The 27,248-nt window shown below is 38.4% G+C and overlaps 1 protein-coding gene and 1 long non-coding RNA gene across 3 annotated transcripts; both read right to left on the bottom strand.

Annotated features, from left to right (window-relative positions):
- Positions 1-19,816: 19,816 nt before the first annotated feature.
- On the bottom strand, positions 19,817-21,637 carry LOC120293397. Of its 2 annotated transcripts, XR_005551163.1 has the most exons (4): positions 20,897-21,637; positions 20,299-20,413; positions 20,072-20,177; positions 19,817-19,875 (listed from the first exon to the last, which is right to left on the bottom strand). It is a non-coding gene; the product is annotated as an uncharacterized LOC120293397 (long non-coding RNA). The 2 variants fall into 2 exon arrangements; XR_005551162.1 differs by lacking the exon at positions 20,897-21,637 and having other exon boundaries at positions 20,299-20,558.
- Positions 21,638-24,096: 2,459 nt separating this feature from the next.
- LOC120293082 lies at positions 24,097-27,014 on the bottom strand. The gene is made up of 3 exons (XM_039311812.1): positions 26,342-27,014; positions 25,023-25,123; positions 24,097-24,212 (listed from the first exon to the last, which is right to left on the bottom strand). The coding sequence occupies exons 1-3, from the start codon at positions 26,438-26,440 to the stop codon at positions 24,110-24,112; spliced, it is 303 nt and encodes a 100-aa protein (XP_039167746.1). The 5' UTR covers positions 26,441-27,014; the 3' UTR covers positions 24,097-24,109.
- Positions 27,015-27,248: the final 234 nt, after the last annotated feature.

Raw genomic sequence — 27,248 nt, 5'->3', positions numbered from 1 at the left:
AAGTGTGCAGAACATCGTACCCATAATATCTTGGCCTTCTGATTTGACTCCTCTTCCAGAAAAAACGAACAAATTGAATGGTCAAGTATCTGAAAGAATGCGTTCTATTAGACTGTAGATATCTCAAAGGGCAAATTACAGCACAATACATAGTTAAAAACCAGAAATCAATTACAATCATTATATAAGAAAATCATGCCAAGCCACCTTGGTAAGCCATCAATACGAGACTCTTTCAAATAAATTGCACTCCTCCCCAGGGATGGGGAAGCCTTCTCAATTCTGATTTCAACCCCTACATGAATTAAAATGATTATTAAAAACTGGTCAGTATCTGCTTTCTCACTACTGGAAAAAGAGCACAGCAACTCATTAACATGTTAAGTTTATTACAAGTGACAATTCATGAGCCTTTTTTATTAAATCAGCAAGATCAGTCTCTAATTTGGTTAAAACTGTAAACTGTAGCTACTTACAAGCACAGGCCATCAACCAAATTCTCCAAATCTTTCAAAACATTTAGATGGAGGTATTCAAAAGACAGAAAAAGAAACTGAAGTTCTTCCAAACAATTAAGAATAATTTCCAGCTAAGTTTCTTTCAAACATTGTTCTCACAGAGTAGGCAACTAACTCTATACTATTCTTTTTGGCTTGGATGGAGTAACACCTAAGTTTGCATAGCCAACATAACAATATATAAGAAGTCAAAGCATAAATTAAAATACTATGAATTTCTTTTCTAGCTGAGTTACAAACTGATGGGTACAGTTATTTTCGAATGGAGCCAACTGTGAATATATGAAAGGTGGAACAAGACCCAAGCCCAGGAACAGGCCTAGTAACATACTGGGTGGTCTCTATGCCATACAATAATTGGAAGTGTCTACTAATAACCAATTAACGACAATTGCAAAAGAATATTCCAGATATACTGTAAACTTACAGTAAATTAAAAATCATCAAAGAGTCACATCCAGTGATCTACAAGAACAATTTTGTCTCATACTCCAGAAAGGAGGGGGGAGACCACTTACATGTCTTAGCCCTTCATGCAAATGGTTCACCTCGTGTGATATATGGCATTTAAGTGAATAAACTGTCTCTGATTCTGAGCTTTCTTCACAACTTTCTTGGCAATGGATCCTAGATATCCAACATTATAAATACATATTTAAGTTCACAATTTAGGCTTCAAAAGTGGAACAGAGGAAGAGTTGCCAAGCACTAAAGAATATCCATTTAGAATAGAGTATTAATGTGTGAATGACATAATCCACGCAGGGTACTTCCAGAGTCAAATTCAAAATAAAGGCACAAGCTAAAGCAGAAGGCGCAAAGTCTATCAATAGAATATTTCCCGACAATGGCATACTCAATGAAACTGCTAATAATGGAATACCTCAGCAAAAAATGGTGAAGCCATAAATTATATGCACAAAATATGCAATTATGGGAGCCACAAATCTTTAAGCACGAATTTATGACTTTAAGAAAGTTCATTGCATACCTGCTAACAAGTTCAACTCCAAAAAGTTGCTTCACAGAATCTGGATTCTCACTGCAACCAATGGTGAACTTATCATGAAATTATTAATAAACACCTAAACCAGTATATGCTGGTCAACAAGAAAGAGTCAGAGTGATAAATCATCTGAGTAAACATGCTGATAAGAAGCATCTTAGAAGTTGTCAAGGATGGATTTAAGAAGGCGATGGCCATATTTTTCCTTTGCACATTCCAAAGCTAATAATGTATGATATTTTTAGATACGTTAGAAACATTAATACTGGGTTCTCTGGAGTAACTCCTAGTTTTACTTTTTTTTTTCTTTGTCCAATTCTTACAGCTCTCATGATGACTTTTATCTAACGCACAACATTTGAAACCTCTTGAAATATACAAATATTGACAGGAATGATTTCTTCAATACTTTTTAAACTCAATTACATTTCTTTTCAATCTTTTGGAGGAAAGTAGAATGTAGGAATAATTACTAGTGTGGACAAACAGTAATGTCAATGATTCGATAACTCTACTTATTGACATTAATTTAATAGACTCTTATCATTAGTTAAGTGATCACAATTTGACTACACTATAAGGGTCTATTTGTTAACTGGCCAAATAGTAATTGATTTTATTCTTTTATTCCCTGGAACAAAAAAGAATAGAAATCTGTTTGGTAATTTTTGGTCCCGGGAATAGAAATCCGTTTGGTAGCTTTTGTTTCAATGAACAGATTTGTTCCCAGAAATAGATTTGAAGCAGAATCAAAAGTAGAATAAAATTGCTTCTTTATTCCAGAGAACAATTCTAGACTCTTCTTTTCTCTTCTTCTTCCTCATTGCTAGTCCCCGACCATGGCCGGTGACTGGCTAGGTGAGTTCCGACGACCTCGCCGAGCCTCCTGGGCTAGGGCAAGGTCTGGCAAAGGTTGAGCCTTGCTGATGGCCACGAGGTTGCCCAACCATCGGCCCCATCACCAGCCACCATGAGACTTGGCCTCACCCAGCTGGATGCCAGCCATTGTCGTGGCCAGCGACCAGCTAGAGAAGAAGAACAGGGATGGAAAAAGAAAAAGAACAAAAAGATAATAATAATAATAATAATAATAATAATAGCCATGCTTGACCAACTCTAGTTGGATGTCCATTAACTAAAGTTAGAAATTTGCAAAAGTACAATTATTTTTGCTTTGTACAATTTAAATCACAATCAATCGAATGTAAAGCCTATGATAAAGATGACTTCCAAGTTTTTTTTTTTCAATCTCAATAACAGGTAATAAGGAAAAATTATCAGGAAATACTTTCAATGACCACTAAGAACCTATCTTATGGCCATGTAAGATTACAACCCGAAGCAAGCTACCTACTTGGCACCTGGTGATCTAAGGGACTGAGAAAGGGTGTATAATAGTTGAGACCAGCATTCTTCAGCATCCTGTTAGGTAGAATAAAACACATTTCAATAATCTCTAATAGATTTAATAACAAGACACATATCAAATTGTTGTTGCGAATACCTGCTGCATGAAGACACCATTATGTAGCTGGCCAAATTGAGGATACTTTTTCATAACAACTGCATATATGACAGAGATGAAGATGATGCCTGTTTACTTATCCTAAGCAATGTGAAGACATACCAGCTATGTAAAGCAGCAACAGAGTTTGCATCATTCATACAAAATTAACTTTTCTATCAAACGGCAAATTGAGCAAGTACGAAAATTGTGATAATGTGATACAATGATGCTATCTCTATTTAACCCATGTTCTAGCTGTAGTAAAATCAAAACAGAGATCTGAAGAAAACTCTACCAGCATTGGAATCACTAGTTCCAGCTCTTTTTATTTTGTAGAGAATGGCATTTTTATGGGATAGAACTCAACCTTGTCTATAAAACCACAAACTCCAAAAAAAAAAAAAACAGGAAAAAGAAAAAAGAAAAAAAAAAGAATAAGAACATTTTGCCATTGTGTTATAAAAAAGTCTATCGGAGCAGGCGTATGCTTCTTTCAGTACCCTATAACTAGCTACAACACACAAAACATCATTGAAGCAATTTCTTTCACAGAAACAGATCAAGTTACAGCTCACCATACATCGCTGTTTCGTTTTCTAAAAGTATGGGTACCTATTGCAAAACATGACGGATGACGACACTCAACAGTCAGTCAAAATATAGGGCCAGAGAAGGATGAAGAGAAAATAAACCACAGTTAAAGGATCAAGTCCAAACCATCCAAAATTGCATGGGTGCAACTGCTTTGGCAGTTTTATCGAGCTCATTGAACAAATCACGGGTTGCAACAGTCAACATGTGAAGGGTGATCCAAATCATTCCTTCTTTCAGATTGGGGATACCTAGTGATGATTTACACAATGAAGAAAAGAATATCAGTCAGGCTCAGCGGTCAAAACACAGATACAAAAGGAAGAGTAAAAAGAAAATTTAGAGGAGTAGATGACAAACTGAAGCAAAGCAGACTTCAACTCTGGAACCAAATGCAGGCATTGAATGGTAGAGTTCATGTAGCAGGTGTTTCCTAAGTTGATCAAACCTGCACTATGACCCTGGAGAAAAAATATTGCACAGTTCAGGGGTAAGACCAAAATTCATGCTTATACCAGAGAGCAGAAAAGCACGCACCAATATTACTATTTTTACCATGGAAACAGCAACATGTAAATCTGGCTTAGAAAAGGAGCAAGCAGAACGATGCAAGTCCGATTCGAACTTTTCATATGAGAATATGAAGGAGCAAAGGATGGTATTCATTGGCCAACTACATCTCATAGGCAAAATGGTGGGAAGATTTAACCATCCCAACCCCCAAAAAAAAAAATATATATATATATATATATATGTATAATAAAAATAAAAAAAAGAAAGAAAAAGAAAGAACAAACAAAAGAAACCAAACCAAAAAAACACCAACAAGAAGAAGGAAAGGAAGGAGAGATGCAAAAGTGGATATAATGGTAGACAAAGAGGGTTACAGAACCATGACACACTTCTAATCCAGAAAAAGTAGTAATGGTTCCTCAAGGTCACAACGGATGCATTATAAATTTCCAAGGACATGGGATGTCATGTAAAAATTTGAAAGTGCACAAGTGATTATCATTTTGCTTAATTGCAACTAGAAGCATGCCAGCAAGCTAAAAAATTACCACCGCAACAGCTTGCTCTTCCTCTGGAAGATCTTCCATGAAAACAGGACCCTTTTCTGGGGCCTACTATCACCTCATCTGCCGTTCCCATCATCATCAATTTTTGGCCCTACAAAAGTTTTCTGACGAGTCAATAGCCAGAAAACTAATTACGCAACAGAGGCTTTTGTAAAGTTCCTTGACATGAGCTTGGGTCTTCAAATAAAGAAATTGAATCTAGGATGTGAAGACAAACATCAAAGGATAGCGAATAAGAGAGGTGCTAAATCAAAGAACTCCCGAACTAGTACACCTGCTAGTTCTCAAAGGATATATTCATACAAATCTGACATTAACGCAGCCTTTTTTTTTTTTTCATGTTGAAATGATGTTGACAGTTTATTTTCCAACTTCCCATCTTAATTTGGCTCGTCTACTCCATCTCTAAACTTGTTACCACCATATTCATAAACAACTTAACAAGAAGGAAAAAGGATACTTGGTTGATTTAAGCTATTCTACCCAAATTGATAGACATGGAAAATAATTTTCTCCATAACTAATTAGTAAAATAACATTGAGAAAGTACAACTGCTTACTTCTACTGAAATTATAGTGGGCAAACAGTCTCCAGGATAAAAAAAAAAAAATGCAACAGAAATAGAATGTGCCTTAAAGTAGCGAGAGTAATATACCTCATATCCCCATATTAGGAAACCTATTGCTTTGACCTAGATGTATGACAATAGATAGTTGTATATTCTAGAACTTTTAATGAGTGAAAAATGGAGTCCTCTTTCACCTTTAGATCCCGATTTCACCAATTCCTTCCATCTAAACAAACAAAGTAACTGGGCAGCACGCATTATCCACCAATCACAAAGAAAAGACTAAAATTCATTGGACTCTCTCATTTGGAAAACAAATCCAGAAGGAAAACATAATTAAGCTTATTACCTGCTTGAATCCTAATGTACCCCAGTCGGCATCATCCTGCATAGCAGAGTATTTTACTTTCAACCATATGTTGTGCAGGGAGTAAAGGAAAATATACATGAACAAACAGCGGATCTACTAAAATTGTATGCAAAAAAACCAAAATACCTTTAATAAACCACCCTTAACCATGATCTTCTGCCTCTCAGGTGGGACTCCTGTCAGATCATATAACTGGACCTTGAAAACATAAGGTGGCTGGCTAGTGTCAATTTCAACATCTGGGAAGACCTCCTTTTGCCATTTAACACTCACTAGAGATGACAGAAAAATTCAAGTGTCAGAACAGCGAGAGGCATTACGTTGATTGGCTTTAGTAAGGAGCTAATTAGGTGCAGATAGTTGACAAAAAGAGAATCATTAACAGCTCCTTGGATAAAGACAAATCTGACAAAATCTCAATATTCTCACCAGGCCATCTCTGATACTGTCGATCTGCTTTAGCAATTATATTCATCCATCAACTAAGTTGGGAGTGGCAGCATTTCCTTCACGGATCCTTTTGGTCAATCCGAAAGAAGAGCATATTTGTTGCTTTCGTAACAAGCAGTCATAAAATGCAGCTAATGTTACACGATCCCACTCTGGTTTCCTTGTCAGTTAATTTATGAAGAACAGTGCCGCCATTCCCACTTTTCTCACTGCAAGCTTCCTCACTAATATATTCACAGTTGGGATCAAGTTTAATTTCTAATCTCTCCAAAATTAACAATGCATTAGCAGATTCATTTTTTTACAGTATTCATAGGCCAACGTCAGTCGAAGTAACCTCACATGGGATAGTCCTTGTCTAGCATCGAGTCGTATAGTCGGCGAGTCTCCTTCAACCTGGACTCTTTGCAAAAGTCAAGCTGATCAAAAACACAGTAAGTGATACTGTCAGGAAGACATCCATGGTCACTCATCCTGTGGAAAAATTTTATTGCCAAGTTGGCATTCCCATCCCGACAGAATCCACCAATCATGTGGATGTGGGTTTTAGTGGGAACAAACCCGATTGCTTCTTCAAAAATCTTTTCGCTTTCTTTCATTCTCTTTTGCTTATAAGGCAGAAATCATTATGGTGTATGTGTATATCAGGTTGCTGCAAGTTTTATCATCCTGCTCAGAAGTGCTAGAGACTTGCTCAACGCTGGCTCTTGCACTGCTCGTTTATGAGTATACTATGAACTTCAGATCAGCTTCCAGTCACTTCGGAAACATTTTTCAGCATTTTACAAGCCTCTTCAAACCTACCTCTTACAAAAGACCATCAAAAAGCGCATTGTACGTACAGATGTTAGGACTGAAGCCCGCATCTGTCATTATGCCCATCAACTCATATTATTTCTCTTTTGAAATTCCCACCTTTACAATATGTATCAATGAGAGTGGTGTAGTATTGGTGTTAGGAATAAATCTTGTTCTTGCATTCTGCCGAATAACATCTCTGCACGGTTCATCTTGTTTTCTCTGCAATAGCCACTAATCATGGCAGTGTACGTAAGCACGTTCGGTTTGTAATTTCACTCCGGACTAAGCTCAAGGAAAAGTCTAAATGCCTTATCACTCCAACCCATCTTGCAGAGACCATCAATTAATGCCGTATGTAAGTATACACATTTGGCTTCCAACCCTTTCTAACCATTTCCTCCAGGAGCTCAAATCCTTGCTTGATGCTGCCTTTCTTGCATAATCCATTGATCAGTGAGGTATAATTCAACACATTCGTGTTGCCAAACCCATATCAGCCATCTTCGAAATACCAAGATAGCTCGAGTCACAAACCCCTCTCACAGAACGAGTTGGTGATCAAGGTAAAATAGCACTATCAATAACGAAATCTCTATCAATCAAAGTTTACTCAACCAAGCGTCGCCTCAAAGATACTCCCCATTCGACAGTAAGCAAGGACCATCAACGTGACTGTTAGGGTCAGGACGAACCCCTCTCAGGCAAATAATCAAACACGTTCTCTACATAGTCAAAACCCTTCCAATGGCGACTTCCATGACGAAATCCATCAAGCGGGTAGTGGGCACCAGACCCTGATTTACGTTCAGACTGAGGCGCGAGGCGATGCTCTCACGTGGGCGCCAGTACGCATCGCGCACCATCGAGCAGATCGATGCGACGACAGAATAGAGGCTGGCATGAACGTACCTCAGTTTGTTAACGAGGGAAAAATTCACTATAAGAGAAATTCACTACCGTTTATTCATTTCCGGCTTCATTGAACTTTTCCTCGGAATATTTTCTCATCGAAATTACCTCCACACAATTTAGGAAAAAAAAGGAATGCTCGACCAAAAAATTATAAAAATAAAATAGAAAAATGAATGGGAGAATGCTCATTCTATCCTCTGAATATGTCTTATTTTAACTATGTCTGATTATATCCATGTTTTCTATCAATCACTTCAAAATCTAAATCTTGCAAAATCTAGCCTATACATTTAAGTTACCAAATGTCGCACTCATGGGTTGATAAGAAAATGATTTTAACTCGCCAAGAAATAAATGAACAAAAATAAGGGTATGAAAGATGTTAGAATGGGAAAAAAAGAAAAGAAAAGAAAAAGATTCAATGGAAAGGTTAGGTGATCGTGTATCGTAAGGGCAAATGAGGATAGCAATGATATGGTATGCGGATTGGACCACAGATTAAGCCTGATATCAAAGTTGTTTATCGGCTGATCAATATTTTTTTCATTTTCATTAGCTTCTCCATTTGATAACGAAAATGATATGGTTACCTCCCCCCAAGGTACATAGTGTTTCGGGGTTCCTTGGATGCATCGTGCCACTTATTTTTCGCAAAAAAATAATTTTCAAATGTTTTATGTTGTTTTCTGCTTTATCCAGTACCTGCTCTCGCTGCTAAAGAAGAACAATGGGAGCATCAAGCGCCTGGTCATGGATATTCTTACTAGGAGGAAGGCTTGATAAGTTAGGACCTGGTTATGTCATCATTCTCAATTTCCTATATATCTTTACATAAATAAAGGTCATGATGAACTTATAATGTTTGGCTCAAGAATGTTTTTAGTTTTAGTACCTTAGTAAGTGGAACCAATTTCGATGTCTCCATATATAAATATACTATGGTAGTTATGCTTATTGTTACGTTACTCTAAAATTTGGGGAAATTGTCAAAGATTACAAACTTATAATATGATGTGATTCAATTCTAAAGCAACTTGTCAAATTTGCCAATGGAGTCCTTCTCATTGATTTTCATAAAAATTTTGGACTAAATTAATAAAATTATAAAGTTTAAGTTTGAATGAGCTCTCTGTACAATAAGTTTATTTTTCAACAATTATCCCCTCTTAATTCTCTAGCACATATCACATAAACCGGTGATCTACGGTAACCGGCAATGCCTATTCTAAAGTATGGGAGGGTCAAGGGTTCAAAACTTGGAACGATTTTGGTTTTGGCTAAAGCTTGATTGATCTCTTGATAATTGGTAAATGACCGTATTCATACCTTCTTTTTTAATAATAGATAAGACCTAAAGACGTTTTATTCTAAGTGCCAGATTTAAATTAATACTTTGTTATCTAATAATGGTTCTAATTCATCTCTGTGTACTAAGTCAAGCCCTCTAGTCAAATCCTCATCGAAGCTCAGACGATTCATCAAAGACACCTTAAAATTACATTATGGATACAATGATTATCCTAGAGTCTTCCATCCCTTGACAACAATATGAATAGTGCTATGACCTTTAAATCTAGATTTTTCTGTGGCACCTTAGACATTTATGACTTCTAACGTTAACAATTTTGTATGTTTGTAATCAACACTACTAAAAATGCTACATATCATTGAATGACATTGATGCTTAGCAGAAAACAAAAAAAAAACTAGATTTTAAATCAAAAACTTTTCTTTATAAAGTGTAACATATAAAAAGTGTATTTCACCCAAAAAACATATAAAAATGGTCACCCCCGGATTAAATTGCATAAAAATAAAACATTAGTCAGAAAATTAATAATAGAACACTAATTAGTTTCAAATAAAAATGAAAACCATAATTTTGAGTACCAACTGTCGACCACCCGCCGTTTAACCGTCTTTGAAATTCCACCGCCATTTCTCACTATTTAAACACTGCTCTCGACTCTTTACCTATCTCTTACTCCATTTCATCGATCGATCTCCTCTTTCCAACACTCTCCAGCGCTCTCATCTCACTCTCTCGGTCCTCTCGCCGTCATTCCGAAGCAAGACTCCTTAAGCCTTCTCCTTCATTCTCTTCGACTCGGTAACGTCCGATCCCTACTGATTGTTTCATAAACATTTTCTTTTCTGGGTATTCATCATCAATTCCATGGCTGTTGATGATTGGGGCAAAAGAATCAAGTTCCCATCCGTTATTTATCGTCATTTGGCAACGAGGACAAGATCAAGACGTGGCCATGCCTTTTGTAATCATCCGTTTCCTTTTGTGTGGTATTTTCTGTCTTGTTCAATGAACTTTGAAATATTGTGTGAACATGGCATTTCTCGCAGAATATTTCTTGTTCGTACCTTCTCAGTCCAGACTTCGTTCAACTGAACATCTTTTATGGGAGATTCCTGGCAACGCTACTTTCTTTGACTGGTGAGGAACATCGTGATGGTTTTCTTTTCTTTCATCTGCTCAAATTTTTATCTCCCTTTCACCCAAGTCAGTTTTCAAGTGTTGATCTTGTTTATATGGGTAGAATCAAAGTTTCGTCAAAGTGATCAGCATGTATTTGTTGATGACCGTATCAAGAGGACTAGCCACGTTAGCTGCTGGGCATGCACTGATGATAGTTTTCCCCCTTGATGGCTGTTGTTTATTGGGGCCAAAAGAATCAAGTTCCAGTTTGTGTTATCATTGTCATTCAGCAGAAGGACCAGATCATGATAGGCCATGCTTTATGTAATCATCAGTTTCCTTTGTATCGTATTTTCAGTCTTGTCCACGAACTCAGAAATATTTTGTGTATATGGCTATTTTCACCGAATATTTCTTGTTCATATCTTTTCAGTCCAGACGTTGTCCGTGTGAACATCTTTTTATGGGATATTCAAGCAATGCCACTTTCTTGATCCTGGGTGAGGATGTAGACACATAAAAATTCATATGCGGAAGCCAAGATCGTTTTATAGACAAACCTCCAGCCATTGTTTGCATTCACGTTCGTGAATCTCCTGAAAATCAAGAGCAATAGGCGCACTCTACTAACCAAATTTCTCACGTACCGATGGTGTATTCTAAATGAGGATTTTTTGTGTTAGACCTGATCACCCATTTAAAAATGAACGATAAAGTCTCTATTTATCCATCGTCTTCCCATCAAGACGAACGGTTGTCAACGAAAAAGGCATGAAGCGTGGAAAACTTCATGATCGAATAGTCGTAATCTTTAGGGAGAAAATTTGGGTATAAATATGGGATCACTAAAAATATAAATAACATTCTCCACTTGATCCCATCATTTTCATCATACATGAATCAACTAACTAATTTAAAAACTTTATGCTTTAAAAGAAAAGAAACAAAACACATGGATCATGGCGACATGTCCTCTAAGAGTGAGTAATACCTTCCATGTATCACAATGCATCTTATTTCTTTAATATCAACCTATATGTGACAACATATCTTAATGAATAAACCTCATGTTTATTCCAGAATCAGAGATAAATGTTATTCTCATAAACAACAAAATGTGTACACAAAAATTGAGAATCAACATTACAACCTAATAAGAGTTCCTACACAACAAAAAATTGTTCATATGTCGACAAAACACATAATGGGACCTATTCCCATACTAGTTACATGATCCTTATACTTCATCGGTGGCATGCCTTTAGTTAAAGGATCGCCTATCATCAATTGAACGTGTTCAATGACCACTTTATTCTCCTTAACACGCTCCATATGGCTAAATACTTAATATCGATATGCTTTACTTCGACTGCCACTTTGGCATTTTTAGCCATAAAACTGCAACTGAATTGTCACAATAATATATTTAATGGCCTAGAAAATAGAATCAACAATTCTAAGCCCATCAATGAAACTCTTCAACCATACACCATGTGGAGGGTAGCCTCAAAACAAGATACGAACTCAGCCTCCATAGTGGAAGTAGCGGTCAAAGTCTGCTTGGCACTTCTCCATGACACTGCTCCGCCAACTAACATGAAAATGTATCCAGATGTTGATTTTCGTGAATCAATGCAACCCGCGAAGTCCCATCCGAATAACCGATCACTTCCAAGTTGTCACCGTCTATACATAAGCATATAGTCTTTGGTACCTTGGAAGGAAGTATTTTCTTTGCAGCTCTCAAATGGTCTAAAACCTGTTACTCGATATCTTCCCAACATTCCCACGCAAAAGTCTGTGTCGTCAGTGAAAGTAACCAGCATACATCAAGCTTCCAACAAACAGAAGCATATGGAATGTTGCACATTTGTTCCTTTCTAGATCGTTCTTCGGGCATTGGTTCAAATTGGGCCACCCTTCACAATGGGTGCTATACTTGGGTGAACAACTTCATCCGAAATCTCTCAGACCTTATTGATATAGGCTCTTGAGATAGTCCTAAAATGCCTTGAGATCTATCTCTATGGATCTTAATGCCAATGACATAAATGCCTCACCCATATCCTTCATGTCAAAACTCCTAGAGAGGAATTGTTTCACCTCATGTAGCAACCCCTTTATCATTGGTTGCAGTAGTAGTATCATCCACATACAGCACAAGGAAACAAATTTTGCTCCCACTAACCTTAAGTATATACATTGATCCATGACATTCTCTATAAAACCAAATGAAGAGATAACATCATGAAACCTTAAGTACCATTACGGGATGCTTGTTTCAAGCCATATATAGATTTAAGCTTTGCACACACCAAATGCTCACCTTTTTAGAGGGAGAATCCTTCAGGTTGTTTCATGTAAACCTCCTCCTCTAGTTCTCCATTGAGGAACGCCGTTTTCACATCCATCCGATGTAATTCCATATCAAAATGGGCAACCAATACCACAAAACAATCTCAGTGTGAATCTTTTCTTAGATACGGGAGAAAAGGTCTCAGTGTAATCGATTCCTTCCTTTTGAGTGAATCCTTTGGCAAGCAAGTCTAGTTTTATATCTTTCAATGTTACCCAATGAATCTTTCTTAGTTTTGAAGACCCATTTACAACCAATGGCCTTCGCACCATTAGGTAACTCAACCAAATCCCAGATTTTGTTAGATGCCATTGAACTCATCTCTTCCTTCATGGCATTGTACCATAAATTGATTTATCATTATCCATGGCTTGTGGAAAACGCCAGATCATTCTCGCCTCCAATATTGTGTAGTCAGACTCTTGTAAATACGAAAATATAATCACTAGGAATAGCCGATTTCCTTGTTCTAGTAGATCTTTTCATGTTGATCAACATTCTCTTGAGGAGCATGTTGCTCAACCGGTTGTTCAACAGTTTCTGGTAATTGCTGAACAACCGGATCTACTGGATCAATATCACAAGTTGGAACTTCAACAATTGGTTGCTCACCCGGCTGAATCAAGGGGCATTATGAGCAACAACTAATCTTAAACTTGAGGTGGAAAGTTGAATGTGTCTTAAATGATCTTCCTTAGGAACATGATCCCTTGGTCGATCGCTCCACTTTGATCAAGTCATTTTCAAGAAATTTAGCATTTCTTGATTCCACAATCCTAGTGGTGAGATGAACAATAAAACCTCGTATCCCTTGGACCTTTCGGCATATCCAATGAAATACCCACTTATGGTCCTCGGGTCCAACTTCTTTTCTTGTGGATTATAAATTCTTACTTGACGGGCATCCCCCAAACGCGCACATGATGCAAACCTGAGTTTCCAACCCTAAATAACTCAAAAGGTGTCTTTTGGGACAGCCTTGGTCGGAACTCGGTTTAATATGTACACCGACGTCTTAAGTGCTTGCCCATAAGAATTTAGGAAGTTTGGAGCTACTAAGCATACTACACCATGTTCAATAAGGTCCGATTTCTTCTTCCGCCACGCCATTTTGGTCCGGGAGAACCAGGCATAGTATATTGGGCAACTATCCCATGCTCTTTGAAGAAATCTTGCAAATGGACCAGGTGTCATTCATCTTCAAGTGTATCTACCATAGAATTCTCCACCTTTATCCGATCTCACGATCTTAATTTGCTTATTGCATTGTTTCTCTACTTCCCGTCTTAAATACTTTAAAGGCATCTAATGCTTCATATTTATTATGAATCAAGTAGTAGAGATACATATAACGGAATAATCATCTATAAAGGAGATGAAGTATTTCTGACCACATGAGTCCATATCTGGACTACAAATATCCGAGTGTATGATTTCTAATATTTCTGTACTCCTCTTGGCACCTTTCTTTGACTTGTTAGTCTGCTTTCCCTTTATGCAGTCCACACAAGTATCACAATCAGTAAAATCTAAAGTACCAAGTACTCCATCATTTACTAATCGTTTAATTCTTTCTATGGAGATATGTCCCAATCTCCGGTGCCACAACATAGAGGAATGTTCTTTCACAACACATCGTTTCATACCAGCTTTATCATGAACATGCATCGCATCATAATAGGCATTGTCTTGTAAATTAATTGAAAAAGACCATCGTACAAAATACCACTCCCAACAATTTCAGATTTAAATGATAAACTAAAAGTTTGAATCTGAAAAGTTAAAAGAGTATCCCAAAGGTACAAGTCTTGAAACTAAAATTAAGTTTCTAGAAAAACTAGGAACATAAAAGGTCTTTTTCTAAATCTAAAACAAAACCACTATTGAGAACTAGTCTATATGTCCCAATAGCTTCCACATGCGAAACATCTTGTTTTCCAATAGATGTTTGTTCACTTCCCACTCGGCTTCCTAAGTGGTTTTGAAAACCCCGCAAGGAATTCGAAATATGGATTGTAGATCCTAATCAATCCACCAAGTGTGTGACTTACATCGGTCATATTAGATTCATAACAAACACAAGGAGGAAACCTTTCTTCTCGAGCCGTGCCTTAAATTTGACACAATCCTTCCTTATATGTCCCTTCTGCCTACGAAGAAACACTTGATTCTTTCTTAATGTCAGCTTGGGAGGTATTTTACCTTTTCCCTTATGCTTTGCCATAGCCCTTATTCTTTCCTTTGTGTTGCCAAATGAGCACTTTCTCCCAATTCCATAACCAGTCTTTCTTGCTCTCTTGAACACACATGGTCATGAGTTCATTAATAGACCATTTATTCTTATGTGTGTTATAAGAGATCTTGAAAGGTGCATATTGATGTGGGAGAGTGTCTGTAATATAATACACAAGGAATGATTCGTATATCTCAACCTCAAGGTTCTTAAGCCGAGCCGCAATGTTCCTCATTTGCATGATGTGCTCACGCACACCTCTAACACTAGTGAGCTTCAATGATGAAAACTTCATAATCGTGGTCATGGCATGCGCTTCTCGTCGGTAACTTTCAAACTGCGCATCTATGGCCTCCAATAAAGCTCTTAGCATTGTTATGCCGAGCAACTGAACCACGAATACTAGAGATATCTTAGCTCTTTATAAACATGGCACAAACGCGGTTGGACCGCTCCCATTGGTTATAAAGAGCTATCTCACTGGAGTGCTCAATCAAGCAGGGAGTGTGGTTCTTCCTTATAAAGCATAGTCAATGTCCATCCACCCCAATTGAAGAAGAACGACTCTTCCAAACTTTATAGTTCTCACCATTAGTATGGGAAACATCAAACTTAAAAGAGAAATTCACTGTGTTGCGAAACCGCATATCAAATAACCATGCTTATGTCACAAAAATTTGAGGTAAATAAATCATGTTTTTTACCAATGTAAACATGTCACAATATGAATCACATAACATAAAACTACCCAGGCTAAGTTTTTAATTTAAATAGATTCATAATTACATCATGAAGAAACTACCATATTATATGCATTTTCTTAATCCCTGGAGGTAAATTAAGAAAATAATATGATATTTCATCCAATTAATCATATTAATATAATGAAAATTCCTGTGGGATAAAATTCATCATATTAATATAATTAATTACAATCAATGTCCATTTCTAAATATGATCGGAGGCTTTTAATATATAATTTAATTAATTAAAGATGCTGTGGCCACTCCCTAATTAATTAAATATATGGACCATTGGACATTTAATTTCATGCATAAAATATTCATAACAATGCATGAAATGATATAATAAATAAATACATCAAGGGCAGAACAGTAAATAAATAAATTGGCCAAGGTTATGATTGCAAAAAATTTTAAAAAATTGGGGCAAAAGCGAAAAAAAGACCGCGGAAGAGGGGACGTCAGGCGCGTGCCGAGCACGTGCGTCCAGTCCACAGGCGCGTGCTCGGCACGCGCTAGAACCGCGCGAGGCGCGTGCCCCGCACGCGCCGTTCAGCGCGCGGGCGCGTGCGGGGCACGCGCCCGGCAACTGCCGCGCGCGTGGATCCCACGCGGGTAGCGGTTGCGCGCGTATAGCGCGGGGCGCGTGGGTCCACGCGCCTGCAAACTGCAGCGCGAGCGTGGAGCCCACGCGCCTTCTCCCTCGCGCGAACAGAGGCCCTCCGCCGGTTTTTCGCCATTTTCAGCCGCCATTTCTTCTCCGTTTTTTTCCGGCAGCCCATCTAAGACCGAAATAATTTATGGGTTTTGAAGAGAACGTCGGCACGACCACAAGAGTACAAGTTTCAGCGAAAATGATAAAGAATTGGCCCCAAAAGCAAACGAAAAACTCCACAAACGAAATCCTCAATCACCACGACTTCCGCCGCCCGATTAGCCTCCGGCAAACTCCGATATACCGGAAAACTCATGGCTAACGTTCCTTATGGCGGTGCGACCGTAATGGGTCCGAAATCAAGGGGTGGGTAGTGCGGATTTTGCCCGGAATCGTTGAGTTTCTCTCTCGGCCTCAAAATCCGAGTTACTGTTCATGTACATAAATGGCCGAAAATTCAACGAAAACACACCGAAAATACACCAAAATTTAACAAAACAAGGCAGAGGCTATAAACATGCTCTGATACCAAATGTAAGACATAAAAATTCATATACGGAAGCCAAGATCGTTTATAGACAAACCTCCAGCCATTGTTTGCGATTCACGTTCGTCGAAACTCCCGAAAATCAAGAAAGAATAGGCACTCTACTAACCAAATTTCCTCACGCATCGATGGTGTATTCTAAATGTGAGGATTTTGTGTTGCACCTGATCACCCGTCGAAAAGAACGTACGTCTCTATTTATACATCGTCTTCCATCAAGCACGAATCGGCAGTTTGTCAACGAAAAGGCACGAAGCGTGGAAAACTTCATCGAATAGTCGTAATCTTTAGGAGAAAATTTGAGTATAAATACAGGATCACTAAAATATAAATAACAGAGGAAACATCGTGATGCTTTTCTTTTCAATCGTCTGCTCAAATTTTCTTCTTCTTTTGCCTCAAGTCAACTTTCGCGTGTTGATCTGATTCTTGTAGGTATAATGGAATAGTTTGTGGAAGTGGTCAACAGTTGTTTCTTGACTACTGTATCAAGAGGGCCTTATTTTATGTTCTTGCTGGTGGGCATCCGCTGACTATGCTGTTAAAATTGTCTTCAGCGACAATACAGACATAGGTAAATGATATACCTTGTTCTTGGTAATTCTCGTACTCTCCCAGGAGAACTTACTCTTTTTTTTTTTCGGTATCGGAGTAGGACTTACAGAATTCTTTTGTTCATTATGGATTTCTCTGGATTTCAGCGTATTAGGCTTGGGATGAGTGCAAATTGAACGATTCCAAGAGCAGTAACTATCGGTGGAAGATCACCATCTATAAATTATCAAAATGTTTCATCTTCTCATGCCTTTTGAGTCCTGCAAGTCTCACTTGGTGAAATATCCCAGAATCAGGTGCAATGCTCTCTGCAGTTAGAATCTTCTTTTACATATTCTTCTTTATGGATGACTATTATTATATCTTGCATTAGCACCAAAACTTGTTGACTTGCTCATAAAAATGAATTAATTTGTCACAAGCTGCCCGCATCAGCAAGTGTATGAATGTTTGGAGTGAACACTGGCGTTGGGATTCCCAAACAGTTGTTATCTAATTATTATGTAAGTTCTACCAGAAGTCAAGGTGGCCTGAACTATGTTTGCATATAATGCTTTTCAAGGTGTTTCCCTTCCCAAAGGCATAGGGAGCCACTAAACCAGATACACAGCTGGTGTTGTACCTGGTACCGGATTCAATCAATGTATATGGCAGCTACACAGGCAGCCAGGAGGTGGTTCAGCATAATGACTCTGTTGTGAAGGACTGAGGAATAAGAAGTGAACAACTTGAGCTGAAGTCAATCTTGGATTTATGAAGGAGATCAGATCAAGTCATGACTGGAAGGCTTGTCATTTTGCGGTGGTCTCCAGACCTTGCAGGCTGTGGAAAGAATTTACTTGGTCACCATGTCCCTTGGGCCAGTCGACTGACCCCATTTCAAGTGAACTGACTTTGAAGCTTCAGTGGCTAGCTCTTGTTTAGTTTGTTTCTGAAGATAGTGAACTATATATTGAGTATCTTTAAGTGGTCAGAACACATGTATTCTGTCAGATTGCTGAAACATTTTTGAAAATGGTTTGCTAGTGTCTGTTGAGAGACAATTACTTGTGCGGGTTATGAATTCAAGATGTACCGGAGTGTTTGGCTCCTCATCAACCAAACTGTAAATTTTTTTTGAGGTAGTGGATTTAAACTCCTAGCAAGGCTCGGGGAGTGGACGTAGGCACCAAGTTTGGGCTGAACCACTATAAATCAATTGAGCAAATTCTCTATCCCTTACTCCTATAATTTGATTTACTTCACTGGTTTATATACGTGTGCCTAGTCTTGCATATCATTTCGACATATTTACTTGAGTGTTTCCTTGTATAGTTTAGGAGATAAGTCATGAGTTTTTGCTAGAAGGAAAATACCGATGTTGGCTAAGCCATTCAATAATTCAGCTGCTTCCTGTTTTCTTTACACCATTATAAGACAAGCCAGTAGCTTGTCTCCCGCTTTAATATTTAAGAGCAGACGTTTCAATAGAGTTCTGAGAACAGGATGCCTGCTCTTTTATGTAGGTGGCACACGTAGGAGAAACTCCAAATCAAGAACTTGGGAAATGCCCTAAGGATTTCTTCTTCTGATCCTACTTGTTTCCTTTATACGTAAGTTAACGTAGTTTGTTCAACATATTTTTGTGATACTAATCCGGCTTTGTGCTTCTGGATAGATTCATCTTTATTTCACTTTGCCTTGCAGATCCATCATAGACCAAGATCTTTCTCCTTTAGAGATGATCAATTGATAATGGTCACTTCAGCCAAGGAAGATATATTTGTGTCTGTACAATAAGGGCGTGAGAGAATAATAAATGCAACCCAACGGTTTTGGGATTCTGCTTCCGCCATGCCTCATAAGGAGCTCTAGGGTTGCTCTGGGGTGATGAGATCTACAGCGAAGATATACTAATGCACTTCTATTTTTATTAATATCCTGCTTCTGCCATGCTTATGAACTCCTGCCATAATCAACTTCTGTTTTCTTCATTTCTGCATCAGACCACATGACTAGTTTACTCCGACAACTGTGGTAGTCCAATCTTAAACGCAGGAGACTTCAAAATAAAAGAATGAGCTCATTCAATGCTAAAAGAAGGGGATGAGGACGATAGAACATAAATGTAATTAATCCAAGCACAGTTTCATCCCTGTTCTAATCTCTATTATCGGCATGAATCCAGTTATAAAAATGATGTCAACAGTAATAAGCCAGCTGAACAACCTTAAATAACGATCTTTGTACAAAGGAAAATCACTATGCAGACACCAGCAAGACCTTCACCCAATACCAGCATGACCACGCAGCAAATAGCAGACCAACGATCTCACAGGATTTTTTTAACTCGGAGAGTCCTCTACCCAATTCATCCTAATCAAAGTCCAGCGCCTGTGAATACTAGTTGCCTGAAAATTTTTGGCTAAGACCATCGAACCTACTGGAGTTTGTCTTGTTCAAACATTCTGAGATCAGCAGTGACAAACTTGCAGGTTAGCAAGAAAGATGATCCCCCTTGCCATCAATGACAGATTTGCTGAATGGATTCACTGGATTATCAGGATCTCCATCTGCCGGTAAAAAACCAAATGGTCAGAGAACATGGTTAAAAAGTCCATTTCGTATTTATCCCGTGAAAGCAGCTAAAGCAAATGCAGTTTTGAGCTCTTTACGATTTACTTAACAAACTTGGACACGAATGTAGTTTTGAGCTCCTTAAAATTAACTTATCCAATCAGCAAAACGAGAGATAATCCCGATGCTCACAATTTCAACTTCACTGCAAGGTCAAAGGTTTCTTCAATTTGGCTGCCATGCAAATTGATCAGCAGCCATTACAGCACCCGATGCCACTCCAATTGAACCATCATACCTGTCACAGATGAGGGAAATGCATGCTGAAGCATTATCTGCAATATCTGATTGCTTAAAACTGCATAGTATGCTTTCACTGTAGTCCTAAACCAATTCTATTTGTCAACATCTACGCTCACAGTGCCACCAAGATGAAAGCCGTTGTCTGCATGACAATAGCTCCTTCACCAGCAGAATTTGATGTGCTCATGCATCTTGCACTGAACCAATTCTCATGGATTGATGTGACAAGGTCTACCATCAAAATCACATACACCAAACATTAACCAATATATATACAGCAAGCCACAGCAAAGTGAACATCAAAGTCTAGGCTGTGCATTTGATGCTTGCTAGAAAATGTGAAATTTGGATTTAAAAAAACAACTGCAATCTTTTATCTCTTTTCTTCCTCCTTCAGTGAGATATTTTGGGGTGTGGATAGAAGGTACACAACCTCATGCACAGTTCGATTCACATAAGGCACACACTCAAGTAACTTGACTAGAGAATTGACAAAAAAATGAGCAAGAATAATGACTTCTAAAATACTGTAACTTTTAAAATCATATTATAATGAACGAGCTTCTCTACTCTAGCTTCAATGGAACTCATAGCCCAACCCTTTAAAAGCCTAAAAAGTAATCACACTCCCTTAAAACAAAGAACCAGAGGTACAACGCTTGTAGTTGAGTAATGAGAAGGTGAGAAAGAGATGACAGAAAGAGATGTACGTACATTGGTTTGGCCCAATAAAGAAAGTCTCTGTCTGGAGCTTTCTACATTTAAGAAAATCAAGAAAGTGCCTCAATTGAATGGGATCTGCCTTTATTCCTTCTTGTTTGGCACTACAATCGTCAAATCAATTTTCAATACCTCAGCTATTATATAGAGGGACTCATCAATGAAACAGGCTCATAGAGGCCCTGATTCAGCTGATTTTTTAAAGAATTAAAGATGGTAAGACATGCACCTATCAACATAACATGGATATCTCAACAAGAGCATAGTTTCTGCTATAGTCAATACCCCAGGCATAACTTTTGAACTTTGTCCCTATTCCCAGACCCTATTCCCAGATACAGGATGCAGAATAATACATAGACAAAGATCACAGGCACCCAAATCTGTGTTATCCATACAGAACATTTACAAGCACGTGTTTTGTACAAAAGGCCCTCCACAACACATAAGCCAATACAGCTATATCTACATAGATTTACTACATGTCAGTATAAAACGACTTGTTTCCTTCTCTCCCACAAGCGGCGAGTACTGAATGTGCTAGTTCATCATAAATTTTCCTCAGGACTATTCACCTAGACAATTTACAGACTGGCAAACAGAAGAAAGATTTCACTTCATATCACATCAAATTCTGGTCCATGATGGACAAGCATATCTCATTTCAACAAGCGACCTATATTCAGAGAGCAGCAAGAGTGGATGGCATTGTGCCATTAATACAGCAGTCCACAAGCTTACCTCCAAATTGGTACTGGCAACACAAATTAAGCAATAAGCAAGAATAAACATTAGTCCACACAATCAAAAGCCACAGAGACAATACGAGAAGAAAGAGGCTCAAACAAAGCAGCACCTACACTATTGATTCATCTGAAAAGGAGCATAAGGAATTCACATATAGGTCACTTCTCATGTGCAAATTTATTACGAGGAAACTTCCCTTTCACCACGTTGTGCTTAGAAAGTGGTAAAAATTAGAGCTCTTCCATTTTGTCATGAATGCTCAATCCCCTTGTCAGTGCTGGAATCCAATGGTCAAAGGATCCCTGAAAGCATTCTGCCAAAAAATGTACTGTACTTTCTCATGTCTTTTTGTAGATGACTTTCTTTTTTTTTCTTTTTTTTTTTTAATGCAACAGAGAGAAATGCAGAAAGGATGAAGAAAATGCTATGTGACTACTGCATAGGTTCAGGTCAGAGTATAACTCTCCAAAACTTTTTAATGTTTTTATGTTCAAATGTCAAGGATGAGACTTCAGGTGTGTTGGGTGTAGGACATACAAATAGTCCAGGAAAATATCTAGGTCTCCCCATTGGGCAGGTCTAAGGTGGAAGCTTTACAGTTCTGTCAAGATCCAAGGAAGTTGCAAGGGTGAGAGGATTAATGCTGTCACAGGCAGCAAGAGAAGTATTAGTGAAGGCGTGGCTATGCAATCCCCCACATACTCTATGGCATGGTTTAAGTTTCCCAAAATAATCGTAATGAGGTTGACAGGACAATAGCTAATTTATGGTTGGGTCAACAGAAGAATGGAAATAACTCCACTGGAGGAGTTGGGATCTTATGTCTGAGTCCCAAACTAAAGAAGGGAAGGGATATAGAAATTTGATAAATTTATAGCCCTACTTGCAGGAATAGCATTGAAAATACAGCATAATCCTACTAATTTCTGGTATAAAATTTTAAATGTGTCTACTTTACCCATTCTGATTTTTAAAAGGCTCAAATAGAAGGAGAGATTCTTGGGTTGGTCTCGTATTGTGCAACGGATAGAAGTGATTAAACAGGGCTCCATGTGGCAAGTAGGTGATAGAGAAGTTATTGAAGTGTGCAGAGATGCATCAGCTCCTAGAAGTCAATCACAATCGAGTTTACCGGAGAAGGTGAAGTTGATCCAAATTTGAAGGATAAAGCCTTAATTTGTCTTTAAGTCACTCTGGGGATTAGAAAGAGTGAGGAATAATACTTCTGAGGAAGCAGAAGCCAATTGGAAATCCCTGTGTGCTAGAATGTCTGAAGAAGGACTCAATTGCCCACTAGAGAAAAAAAGGAGAACTAAAAGTAAAAACTATATTATGTATACAGGAGGAATGATTAGAGCTAAACACAAAGGCCCATCTTCCTCCTTGTTTAATAGATAATAGAGTATGGAAATGATTTGGAGCCTTCAATGCCCACCAGAAGTGTAACACTCTTCATTTGGAGATTGTACCAAAATGATCTTACTGCTAGAAAAGACTTAGTTATCAGGAGAATTAAAGAAAACATGGCATGCTCGTTTGTAGGTAGGAGGAAACTGCAGAGCACATGTTTTTCCTTTGACCATGTAGTCAATGTGTTTGGTTACGTCTGTTGGTTGGGTCTCAAAATTCAGAATGAGGTATGCAAATCTTTGATTGATGGTTTAAACTTGCTCAATTTGGACAAAAGTATGGTGACACAACTTGAGTCACGTGAAGTGGACTGTTTGTTTGCAAATCATTACATACTCAAACAGATGATGAGCATCAAAGGGAAAGGAGCCACAATATCTTTTGAAAAGTAAGGGGAGAAATAATAAAATAATAGGAGCTTGTGCAGATCAACCAAAAATTCATGAAATCACACTACTGTGGAAATCTCCATCTCATGCGAAATGCAAACATAGAGACTTGCAAACGGGCAATTCCCCACATAGTCACATCCTACTATAAATCATGATCGAAATTAGAGTGAATAAATTTGTACACGTGTTGATTTATAGTAAAATAAAATAGTGCACATCAACAATAAGTCCAAAAATGGAAAAAGAATCTCCTCAAGCAAGCATCAAGAATAATCCAAAGTCCATCTGTCACCATTAAAATGTAGATGAGAGGAAAACTTACAGAAAATATGGAAGATCCTTGCATGACTTAATCTCTGAAATTCCATTTTCCAAAAAGCAAAGGCCCAAGGCACTGATATTGTTTCCCAATGGAAGAATCTCTCTCCTCATCATGCAGTCCAACCTTTTAAAACTAAGCAAGAGCATCAGATCAGATACATTTTCCAAAGTGAATGCATCCAAATTATAAAATTAAAGTAACCGCAAGATATAGATAATCAGAAAAATCTCAAGGTGCAAGAGACATTTCAGTTAAACATATCAGTCAAGTTTATACGTCACAAACTTACAGGATACTCACGACCAAAAAGTGCCTGAAGGAATGTAAGGAAGAACATTAATCGGCTGCAGTTGGTGAGTACTGTGGTAAGAGGTAGCCGATCCCTTGCCCATCCATGTTCACAACAACATAATCCGCTGCTGGCCACTGACTGCCATCACTGAGTACAAAAAGAACTTGCAGTCATACTAACAGAGGTAAGCAAGTCCAACAACTAAATGTGTAAGTTGATAAGTGACTGCTCTCTTCTGACGCATCAAAGCAAAGTTTCTTGTCGTGCATAGTTATGACCATCGAGATCGGGAAAAAGTGTTACAGAAATTAATTTATAAAGGCAATATCAATGAGATGATCGTATGAAAACTTTTCTTGAGAAACCTTCAGTTCTGTCGGCCAAGGAGGAACCTTTGACTTCTAAAATCTCAAATCTCCAACAGACAATGCGAGAAAAGAAGCATAATAACCGAACGTTCAAGACTGAAATACGAAGCCCTGAAAGTTGTCTTATATCTCTCAATATCTTTAGATTCACCAACTATACAAGTATATAAATGTGAGGAAAGCAATAGCCTCCCTTCTCCCATGATATAACACATCAACCTTTATCTGCTATCGAGAAACTCAGTTCTTATGAAAGAATAGAACTCTCCCTACCTTTTAATTTGGATAAAGTACATACTCTGTTGTGCACCTTCTAGTGTTCAGGACATGAACACCATGTGATGTCCCATGGCAACACTAATTTTGACATGCCTACCATCACAATTATATGTAGTCTCCCAGACATTTCCAGTGCCAAAGGCAAAAATAAAATGGGATATAAAACCAGGAGGTACATGGTTCCTAGCTAAAGACAACTATTATGTAGTGTAATCCCACTCAAAGAACGAGTAACATAAACTTTTATAGCAGCTTTCCTATGAAATATAGCTTAAAAATAAGAACTAACTTCTGGAACAATTCCACTTACTGTTCTTGGAGATGAGGATTTTTGTTCCTGCAAGGATCTGATAAGAAAGCCTGTAGATCCAAAGTCCACCAGGAAAATCCCTTCCACTCATTGTATATGCACTTCATAATGAAAAGAGAAGATCAAGCTTATCAAAGGATCATGCAAGACCAAGGTAAACAGGACTAAATCCATTTCAGAAAAGCCATGATTGACCTGAATAATTAAGACATTTTAATGCATGAACTGCAACTTGCTGAATTACGCAAATTTCGCAAAACTAAGAGTGGCTGACTTATCCAATCATTGATGTTATAGTTTTCCAAAGAAAGAAAAAGTACATAAGGGAAATTACTGTATAGTTGCAGTGAGATCCACAGAGCAGAAAACAGGATATGTGGACCCACTCAATTGGAACTCACAGTTAGGCTAGAGAAGGGTGTAGGCACCTGGTGCATGTAAAATCCCCTCAAATATGAGAGGACACCAAACAGCAGGGAGACCCTGAATCCTAGATTTCTTTTCTCTACTTTCTCAATATTGATCTTCTTATTACTTATTCTGTAGGTATGTACACCAAATCAACATTGTGATTGTGTCTTCCCATACTGGACTAGTATATCCTTCCTAAGGCCCAAAGGCACTAGTGCATCCATCTCCAACCCATGTTGATTCCCCCAATAAGAATACCTTGAAGAGAAAGATGAAAGTGGTGCATCTATCTTGCTGCAACAAGTCACTCTGTTAAAATCCTTATCTTTTCCTAAACCATCATTATTTGCTCTAAGCTAGAGAACTCTTGACTTTCAAAACGTCAGGTTTACTTCCCATCATAAAAAAAAAAGAAGAAACGAAGTGACACAACCATACTAGCAGATGCACTTACACCAGATAATGTAGCTAAGTCATCAATGCATCCTCCCCAAAAATCACAAAATTCTCCATTGTCTCGACATCCACTCATATCAAGACCAACCATTCAGAAAAAAGAAGCAGTAAACGACTATGACATTTCCAAGACTACCTACATACACCAAATTCACTAGGGCTCCTCGATACTTCAACGGTCAATTCACTTCCCCTTCCGCAGTCTTGTGGTATCGAAAGAGAAGACGAAACATCCACCCGCTGAAGTTGGCAACACAAGACATGACTTGCTTACACTGATGTAAAACATGCGGATAGAACATACGAACATGAGACATACATCTAGCCCATGTACACACCAAGTGAACACATCTTCATAGTAAGTCCATCGTCACATGTAACAGAAAGCATACCAAATTACATCGCGTACTCAAGTAAAACTAATCCATAACAGTGCGTGTACACACACTTACATTTTGAGTCCTTTGTACGATCACCACCCCATCGCCGGAGTCCTGCGAGACCAAGATATTCCGCCTCAAGCATTTCCACGTCTCCCTTCGACGGCCCATTTTCGCCTCCACGAGCTCCTCTCCTCCCGACGAACCGCCCTCACGAGAGAGCACGAACCGGAAGTCTTTGGACAGCGGCGTAACGCAGGGTCAGGCCGACATGGTGCGGTTTTGGGGATTTCAGTGGTGGGAGCATGGTGTGGGGTTCCTTGGCGGCCACGTGTGAGCGGAGCGCGGTGGTAACGAATGCGATCCAAGTTGAGTCGGCGGCGTGTGGGGGCAGAGGGAATGGCTCTCGGCGGTGCGGAAAGAGAACCCGTCTTCACATTAGAAGAGCTAATCGACATTCGGGTCATGTCCTGTTGGTTCAATGCCGAAGCAAAAGGGCTCTTTTTGAATTTTATCAGAATCATTTGTAATTTAGGAAACTGATGAGAAGATTCAAGATGACCTTGAAGGCTATTGTTGTTCATCTAAATTGGATTAAAAGTCTGATCTCAAGCCATACAAGTCAAAAGAGAAAGTTAGGAACCGAAAGTAAGAAATAGATGCAACTAAAAAACACCATGAGCTAGGGCGAGCCTCCTGCCATAATCTGTCCAATGGCAAACTTCTCAATGTGTTGATAGAATTTGAGCTTTTCAGTTAAGTTATCGATGGTTCCTCTTATTCATGTCAACCCATGCAAGGAGTTCATCCCTAATTTGGTGCAGCAGACGTGGAACTTCGCTGATACTTACCCGTCTTTGTGGTACTGGTACTTGAGACGAACAAGCAACTCCAATTTTATACACCATAACTAAACATTTTCGAAATATCTTCTCCCTTTCATAAAGCAAATAACAACTACTATCCTCCTTTTCTTGAA

This window comes from Eucalyptus grandis, chromosome 5 (genome assembly GCF_016545825.1).
Source record: "Eucalyptus grandis isolate ANBG69807.140 chromosome 5, ASM1654582v1, whole genome shotgun sequence".
In the NCBI taxonomy this organism is placed as follows: domain Eukaryota; kingdom Viridiplantae; phylum Streptophyta; class Magnoliopsida; order Myrtales; family Myrtaceae; genus Eucalyptus; species Eucalyptus grandis.
The sequence above is the reverse complement of the archived record's forward strand: the minus strand, read 5'-3'. Positions and strand labels throughout refer to the sequence as shown.